Below are 9,075 nucleotides of genomic sequence, written 5' to 3'. Positions count from 1 at the left end.
GGGTGCAGCAGTGCAGGGGACAGTCTCTCCGCAGGGGACAGCAGTGCAGGGGACAGTCTCTCCGCAGGGGACAGCAGTGCAGGGGACAGTCTCTCTGCAGGGGAGCAGCAGTGCAGGGGACAGTCTCTCTGCAGGGGAGCAGCAGTGCAGGGGACAGTCTCTCTGCAGGGGAGCAGCAGTGCAGGGGACAGTCTCTCCGCAGGGGACAGCAGTGCAGGGGACAGTCTCTCTGCAGGGGACAGCAGTGCAGGGGACAGTCTCTCTGCAGGGGGACAACGTGGACCTTTAATGAGGAGAAATTGTCCCACTGAGGTTCTGGGGGGGGGGGTGGAGAATAACTGGGGGGGGGGGGTGGAGAATAACTGGGGGGGGGGGGGAGAGAATAACTGGGGGGGGGGGGAGAGAATAACTGGGGGGGGGGAGAATAACCGCTTGAGGCATTTTTAGGATCTGTTGGAAAAGTTATTAAACCTGAATCACTCCCCCAAATCCGGCACTATTTACTCGCTACAATCCTAAATAGAGAGCAGTGGTGGTGCCGCCCCAGCACTCGCAGCCACGTCCCGCAGCACTGCGGCCAGGACAGGCGCCCCTGTATGTTATCCTGCGGTTAGCGCTGACGGCCGTCTGTTTCTTAGCTCCGTCCCGCAGCACTGCGGCCAGGACAGGCGCCCCTGTATGTTATCCTGCGGTTAGCGCTGACGGCCGTCTGTTTCTTAGCTCCGTCCCGCAGCACTGCGGGCCAGGACTCTTAGCTCCGTCCCGCAGCACTGCGGCCAGGACAGGCGCCCCTGTATGTTATCCTGCGGTTAGCGCTGACGGCCGTCTGTTTCTTAGCTCCGTCCCGAAGCACTGCGGCCAGGACAGGCGCCCCTGTATGTTATCCTGCGGTTAGCGCTGACGGCCGTCTGTTTCTTAGCTCCGTCCCGCAGCACTGCGGCCAGGACAGGCGCCCCTGTATGTTATCCTGCGGTTAGCGCTGACGGCCGTCTGTTTCTTAGCTCCGTCCCGCAGCACTGCGGCCAGGACAGGCGCCCCTGTATGTTATCCTGCGAGTAGCGCTGACGGCCGTCTGTTTCTTAGCTCCGTCCCGCAGCACTGCGGCCAGGACAGGCGCCCCTGTATGTTATCCTGCGAGTAGCGCTGACGGCCGTCTGTTTCTTAGCTCCGTCCCGAAGCACTGCGGCCAGGACAGGCGCCCCTGTATGTTATCCTGCGAGTAGCGCTGACGGCCGTCTGTTTCTTAGCCACGTCCCGCAGCACTGCGGCCAGGACAGGCGCCCTGTATGTTATCCTGCGAGTAGCGCTGACGGACGTCTGTTTCTTAGCTCCGTCCCGCGGCACTGCGGCCAGGACAGGCGCCCCTGTATGTTATCCTGCGGTTAGCGCTGACGGCCGTCTGTTTCTTAGCTCCGTCCCGCAGCACTGCGGCCAGGACAGGCGCCCCTGTATGTTATCCTGCGGTTAGCGCTGACGGCCGTCTGTTTCTTAGCTCCGTCCCGAAGCACTGCGGCCAGGACAGGCGCCCCTGTATGTTATCCTGCGGTTAGCGCTGACGGCCGTCTGTTTCTTAGCCACGTCCCGCAGCACTGCGGCCAGGACAGGCGCCCCTGTATGTTATCCTGCGAGTAGCGCTGACGGCCGTCTGTTTCTTAGCTCCGTCCCGAAGCACTGCGGCCAGGACAGGCGCCCCTGTATGTTATCCTGCGAGTAGCGCTGACGGACGTCTGTTTCTTAGCTCCGTCCCGAAGCACTGCGGCCAGGACAGGCGCCCTGTATGTTATCCTGCGAGTAGCGCTGACGGCCGTCTGTTTCTTAGCTCCGTCCCGCAGCACTGCGGCCAGGACAGGCGCCCTGTATGTTATCCTGCGAGTAGCGCTGACGGACGTCTGTTTCTTAGCTCCGTCCCGAAGCACTGCGGCCAGGACAGGCGCCCCTGTATGTTATCCTGCGAGTAGCGCTGACGGCCGTCTGTTTCTTAGCTCCGTCCCGCAGCACTGCGGCCAGGACAGGCGCCCCTGTATGTTATCCTGCGAGTAGCGCTGACGGCCGTCTGTTTCTTAGCTCAGTCCCGCAGCACTGCGGCCAGGACAGGCGCCCTGTATGTTATCCTGCGGTTAGCGCTGACGGCCGTCTGTTTCTTAGCCACGTCCCGCAGCACTGCGGCCAGGACAGGCGCCCCTGTATGTTATCCTGCGAGTAGCGCTGACGGCCGTCTGTTTCTTAGCTCCGTCCCGAAGCACTGCGGCCAGGACAGGCGCCCCTGTATGTTATCCTGCGAGTAGCGCTGACGGCCGTCTGTTTCTTAGCTCCGTCCCGCAGCACTGCGGCCAGGACAGGCGCCCCTGTATGTTATCCTGCGAGTAGCGCTGACGGCCGTCTGTTTCTTAGCTCCGTCCCGAAGCACTGCGGCCAGGACAGGCGCCCCTGTATGTTATCCTGCGAGTAGCGCTGACGGCCGTCTGTTTCTTAGCTCCGTCCCGCAGCACTGCGGCCAGGACAGGCGCCCCTGTATGTTATCCTGCGGTTAGCGCTGACGGCCGTCTGTTTCTTAGCTCCGTCCCGCAGCACTGCGGCCAGGACAGGCGCCCCTGTATGTTATCCTGCGGTTAGCGCTGACGGCCGTCTGTTTCTTAGCTCCGTCCCGCAGCACTGCGGCCAGGACAGGCGCCCCTGTATGTTATCCTGCGGTTAGCGCTGACGGCCGTCTGTTTCTTAGCCACGTCCCGCAGCACTGCGGCCAGGACAGGCGCCCCTGTATGTTATCCTGCGAGTAGCGCTGACGGCCGTCTGTTTCTTAGCTCCGTCCCGCAGCACTGCGGCCAGGACAGGCGTCCCTGTATGTTATCCTGCGGTTAGCGCTGACGGCCGTCTGTTTCTTAGCTCCGGCGCGGTGCACGACGAGGCGACAGAAGTGGGTCAGGTGACCCGGAAGAAAAAGAAGAAGCGTAAACGCCCAGAACCTGCGCCCCAGCAGAGCGATGACAGCCGTGTGCCCAATGGGCTGGGACACGCGACGCAGGACGCGGGCTCGGGTACGGGATTGTGGGTAATCTGTGCGCACAACCAGCGGGCGCCTCTCCCCTGTGTAACACTGACGCTCTGTCCTCCCCCAGCCGCGGTGTTTGTGTGGGACAGCCAGATCCGCGACGGCTACAAACGGGCTCCCTGCACCCCCAGCGTACAGGCGCCCGCCGCGCCCACGGCGCCCGCCTGGGATGGCACGAAGGAGTCGCTCGTGGTGCAGGAGCTGCTCCGGAACGCCAAGGACAAAGCTTACGGAACCCAAGGTGAGAACCGGGGGGGTGGGGGGGGGATAACCGACCGTCAGATCCGAGCCCGAGGAGTGGTGTGTGTGAGTGAGTGTGTGTGTGTGAGTGTGAGTGTGTTGTACACCGTGAAAGCTGTCGCTGCCGTTGTGTGAGTGTAATGTACACCGTGCGAGGTCACTTCAGTTGTGAGTATGTAATGTACGCCGTGCGAGGTGTCACTCCAGTTGTGAGTATGTAATGTACGCCGTGCGAGGTCACTTCAGTTGTGAGTGTGTAATGTACGACGTGCGAGGTGTCACTCCAGTTGTGAGTATGTAATGTACGCCGTGCGAGGTCGCTCCAGTAGTGAGTGTGTAATGTACGCCGTGCGAGGTCGCTCCAGTTGTGAGTGTGTAATGTACGCCGTGCGAGGTCACTCCAGTTGTGAGTATGTAATGTACGCCGTGCGAGGTGTCACTCCAGTAGTGAGTGTGTAATGTACGCCGTGCGAGGTCACTCCAGTTGGGAGTATGTAATGTACGCCGTGCGAGGTCGCTCCAGTTGTGAGTATGTAATGTAAGCCGTGCGAGGTGTCGCTCCAGTTGTGAGTATGTAATGTAAGCCGTGCGAGGTGTCGCTCCAGTTGTGAGTGTGTAATGTACGCCGTGCGAGGTGTCGCTCCAGTAGTGAGTGTGTAATGTACGCCGTGCTAGGTCGCTCCTGTTGTGAGTATGTACTGTACGCCATGCGAGGTGTCGCTCCAGTTGTGAGTGTGTAATGTACGCCGTGCGAGGTGTCACTCCAGTAGTGTGTAATGTACGCCGTGCGAGGTGTCGCTCCAGTTGTGAGTGTGTAATGTACGCCGTGCGAGGTGTCGCTCCAGTAGTGTGTGTAATGTACGCCGTGCGAGGTGTCGCTCCAGTAGTGAGTGTGTAATGTACGCCGTGCGAGGTCACTCCAGTAGTGAGTGTGTAATGTACGCCGTGCGAGGTCACTCCAGTTGTGAGTATGTAATGTACGCCGTGCGAGGTGTCGCTCCAGTAGTGAGTGTGTAATGTACGCCGTGCGAGGTCACTCCAGTAGTGAGTGTGTAATGTACGCCGTGCGAGGTGTCGCTCCAGTAGTGAGTGTGTAATGTACGCCGTGCGAGGTGTCACTCCAGTAGTGAGTGTGTAATGTACGCCGTGCGAGGTGTCGCTCCAGTAGTGAGTGTGTAATGAGTGTCGCTCCGTGCAGTTTCACTAGGTGGAATTTGCGTTATATTTGGGGGAAGCTGTGTGTTTACAGCTTGGTTCTTGCTGCTGTATATTTCGGGGTGAGGTTATTGGAGCTGTGTGGGGCGAGTCCTTTACACTGACCGCGTCCTGTTCCCGCAGTGCTCACCTGGGACGGCGAAGCGTCCGCCGTAAGTCGCGACGCGGTGTACGACACGGATGAAGCCAAACACGAGACGGTGATAGACGAGTGGGATGAAGATTTTGACAGCGGGAAGGTGAGGAGGGAAAGTGGGGAGCAGAGCGGAGAGTGCTGGGGGGCAGCGGGGGTTATTCTCACGCCGCACACATCCTGCTGCGAGGTTTCTCGGCGTTGCACAGCATCACTTCGGCAGATTTTTACATATTTAGCCGTGTACTCAACGTGGTTAGAAAGTTTCACCCTAAAAGCTACAACGTAGACACACGTTTTATCCACAAATAAATGAGTGGGTTTCTATTTTATCCCGGTGTATTTCTCATCTCCTCTTCTAACTGGCCTCGGCTAATCATAATAATTCGTTTACACCAATTAACAGGAAATGGGGTATTTTGTATGTAAAGCTTCCAAACGCCTTCATTTAACCTAATAAAGATAACACTGCCACTCGTTCACTTTTTGTCCTGGGACAATGTTTGAGGGTTTGGTTGGGGAGAAAGCCCCCCCCCCACACCCCCCCCCCCCCCCCCCCCCACCTCGTGATTTATCCCCCTGACGCTCACAGGTGAAGAAGATGAAGTTGAAACGAGAGAAGTGGAGGAACAGCAGCGGGTTCCAGGCCCTGCAGAACCGGCGGAACTTCTGGTCGGTGACCCACTCCGGTCACTTCTCCAGCCTGGCGTACAGGTTCTGAGCGTGCCAGGTAAGTCACCGCTCCGGCCGGGGGGAAGCGCCCCGCGCAAGGTTTAGCGGGATGAGTGGGTGCAGGACGGTGACCAAGACTCGGGTGTAAATGAAGGTAATGGAAATATATATGGTACGTTTTTACGTGTATTTAAAATATTAAAATCAGCTTGTTACACTTTTGCTCCTAAATATTTTCTGCTAATTGGAGATAGTTGAAGGGTCCTGTGGTCATTTAGTGTCACTGTAACACGTCTCCCTGCTCTGGCCCCTCCATGGTTTCTGTAAGGACTTGTTATACACGTGTCCTACAGGTGCCCATGGCTGGCCTTCAGGTGGCCACGTCTGACCTTCAGGTGCCTACGGGTGACCACACCTAGCCTTTAGGTGCCTACGGGTGCCCACGCCTGGCCCTTAACCCCTTCCTGGTCACTGGCAGAGGCGTGATTAAGGTTACTGCCCGCACACGGACGTACACACCGATGTTCTCCCTGTGTTTCAGGTGGGGACCGGGGACATTTGGCATCTGCTGCTGACCGGATGAGTGACCTCTCTTCGCTCTGTGACCTCTCCAGGCTGGCAAACAGGACAGGCTTCGGCCTGGGTGCCTCCGGGTACTTCATAACCACTACAGAGCGATCTCTCTGCACCAGTAAATGACAGTAATAATACCGGGGACAGACATTCACGTCTCTGCTTCCTGAGGGCCCCCGAGGCACGCGTTATCCTGCCGGTCTGTGCCGGTTTCTGTGCCTGGGGTCCATGCTCGCACCTGGAGGGCAGCGTTATCGCGAGCGGGCCCCTCTCCTCCTGCTGCATCGCCGTTCTTCCTCTCTGCAGCTCACGCCTCCTCCGCATTCGCCCTTCCTGACCGCAGGTTGGATGACGACGTCCCCTCTCTAGTCCATGCAGACCCAGCCAGTGTCCGGCAGACCCAGCCAGTGTCCGGCCGAGCGACGCCGTGTCACTGCGCTCTGCGGGACTCTAATCCAGGGGCACTGTCCTATGTCACTGCGCTTACGGGTCACACTTGTGTGCCTATGTTGTCGCCTAACGCAGAGATTCTCAACTCCAATCCTCAAGGCCACCCAAACAGGCCAGGTTTTCAGGCTATCCCGGCTTCAGCACAAGTGGTGCAGTCGAAGACCGAGCCACCGGCACCGACGCCGGGATATCCTGACCTGTTGGTGGCCCTTGAGGACTGGAGTTGGTCGCCCCTGGGTTAAAGGACAATAACCGTCTTTGGAAACGGAGTAAGAACAGAGTTTATTAGAAGCAGAGAGACGTTTTGAACCCGCGATTTCTCTTCCAGAGTAAATGCCATTTTCAACCCAGGAACATCGCGGGCAATCCGAGCCAGCACATGTATTTTTCAAATGTTTTATTTTTTTTATTTTATATTTTTTTTATATTGCATTGAAGCAGGGGGTCTCCGGTGCCGAACCCCGTTACTTTCAGCTCCGGGTCCCCCTGCTTCCGCAGATACTTACCTCTCAAGTAGGTGCCGGTAGCTGCTACCGGCTCAGCAAGCCGACGTTTAAAGCTCCCGCGTCACATGGGCCAATGGGAAGCCGTGTCGATGACGTCGCGGCTTCCCATTGGCCCGCAGGACGCGAAAACCTTAAACAGCGGCCATATTGTGAACCCGGGCAGCTGAGGAGAGCAGCTACCGGCACCTAATGCGGAGGTAAGTATCTCTGGAAGTAGGGGGTCCCAAGAGCTGAATTTAACAGGGTTCAGCACCGGAGGCCCCCTGCTTCATTTATATATATACACACAGTGGTCGACAAATCACCAAAAAATCTTACTCGCCGAACAAAAAAATCTACTCGCCACCTAGTATCAAACGTGTGCTGCTTGGGCCAATAGGAGCTCGCCACGATGTTGAATCCACTCGCCCGGGGCGAGCAAATGTATAGGTTTGTCGAACACTGTATATATATATATATATATATATATATACAGTGTTCGACAAACCTATACATTTGCTCGCCCCGGGCGAGTGGATTTAACCCCCGGGCGAGTAAATATTGGCCCAAGCAGCACACGTTTGGTACTAGGTGGCGAGTAGATTTTTTTGTGATTTGTCAACCACTGTGTGTGTGTGTGTGTGTGTGTGTGTGTGTGTGTGTGTGTGTGTGTGTGTGTGTGTGTGTGTGTGTGTGTGTGTGTGTGTGTGTGTGTGTATATATATATATATATATATATATATATATAATTTCCACCAGCTTGGATTGCCGCCTTAAATAAATGGTTAACGTTAATTCTGTTAGTTGGTGACCTCTAACTCGCATATAGGAAAAGATAATCGCCGCCAATTAATAAGGGGGGGGGGGGGGAGGCGGGGTTACAGCTTAAATTTGCTATACATTTTATATTAAGCTTCTACTGGGGGGGGAGGGGGGGGGGGACATATCCAGCTCGCTGCTCCCTGAATTTACGTGTAATATCAATGTTAATTATTCAGCCTGTTTTTAAAGACTGTTCACCATGACTGTTTTACATAAAGTTTCATATGTACAGATTCTCTATAAACACAGAGCTCGTCGTGTCATTGAATTCTGGGCCCTGTGCTCAGGGCGGCGTCCGAATGGTCGGCTCTCGAGTCTCTGCGGTCATCGTGGGGAATAGCTTTTCCCCACCCTGCAATAAAGCAGATCCGTTGGAATCAGTTGTCCTGTGTCAATTACTCTGGTCAGTTGGAATTGGTGTGAAGCCAGATCCATCCAAACTGTAGCGATTCACCGTACCAGCTCCAGGAGCCAGGGGCCCCAATAGCCATGTTTACCAAGTGGCACGCTTCCATCAGACACCATACGGCTCATTCCCGTGAACGGTGAGTTTGGGCGTTTTCACCGGGGTGTTGGACAGCATAAGAAAGCATGGAACATGTTTTAAAAAGGTATATACTATGATACCAAAACCGTTAGGAGTCAAATAGAACGGAAAACCAATATTTAAACCGGTACGGTGAGAAACCGGTTCTACATCTTCACGGGTTTGTGTTTGCTTCTCCAAGGCTGTGCGTTAAAAGCTGCGCTTACAGCGACGTCGCGGCAAAACAAATGTGTTGCCGCCGTCGCGTGCGCGCTTATAATAATCGCGACGTGACGGGTTGGTCGCGATCGCTGGAAGTCGTCTCTTTGATTTTCCAGTGACCGCTGTGTCGCCGGCACTGTAAGCGTAGCCAAATGCGGCAGTGAGAAGCTTGTAGGGGTCCCATGTTTAAATGGACGAGATGTAACAGGTGACACAGTGCTCATTTGAATGTCATTGCCCAGAATCCCTGGCTGCCGTGGAACGCCAAGAGATAATGGGGAAGGACAGGGGTGCCGACGTGTCTGAGATGTGTGCACACGGGATATTTGTATTTGGCCCTGGCATGTTCTGGTGTCACACACGTCTTACCCAGAGAATATACCAAAGGGTGTCCAATGGCATAGCACTGCTTAGTAAACATGGGCACAGGTGACCACAGAGAGGGAGACGCTTAAAACATCTTAAAATCGTGTTTCCCCTGGATCATGTGTATGGGTTTGTATGACCCGCAATCTGTTCTGAGTGAGGGCTTTAGCTGACAGTCTTCCTCGTGTACACTCAGGACGTCGGTGAGGGGCAGAGAATAGTGGCTGGCAGAGTGAGGGGGGCTTAAGGAAACACTCACTGACACACACTCGCTCATTGGCACACGCACTCACTGACGCACACGCTCACTCACTGACACGCC

At 55.9% G+C, this 9,075-nt stretch overlaps 1 protein-coding gene across 1 annotated transcript; it reads left to right on the top strand.

The window, feature by feature from the left end:
• The first annotated feature begins 2,103 nt into the window (after positions 1 to 2,103).
• On the top strand, positions 2,104 to 7,209 carry LOC142472648 (ubiquitin carboxyl-terminal hydrolase 36-like). The gene is made up of 6 exons (XM_075579737.1): positions 2,104 to 2,116; positions 2,733 to 3,035; positions 3,117 to 3,290; positions 4,628 to 4,743; positions 5,230 to 5,367; positions 5,851 to 7,209. Exons 1-5 carry the CDS (start codon positions 2,104 to 2,106, stop codon positions 5,356 to 5,358), a joined length of 735 nt encoding a protein of 244 aa, XP_075435852.1. The 3' UTR covers positions 5,359 to 5,367; positions 5,851 to 7,209.
• Positions 7,210 to 9,075: the final 1,866 nt, after the last annotated feature.

Source organism: Ascaphus truei, chromosome 22 (assembly GCF_040206685.1).
Source record: "Ascaphus truei isolate aAscTru1 chromosome 22, aAscTru1.hap1, whole genome shotgun sequence".
Classification (NCBI taxonomy): domain Eukaryota; kingdom Metazoa; phylum Chordata; class Amphibia; order Anura; family Ascaphidae; genus Ascaphus; species Ascaphus truei.
The sequence above is the reverse complement of the archived record's forward strand: the minus strand, read 5'-3'. Positions and strand labels throughout refer to the sequence as shown.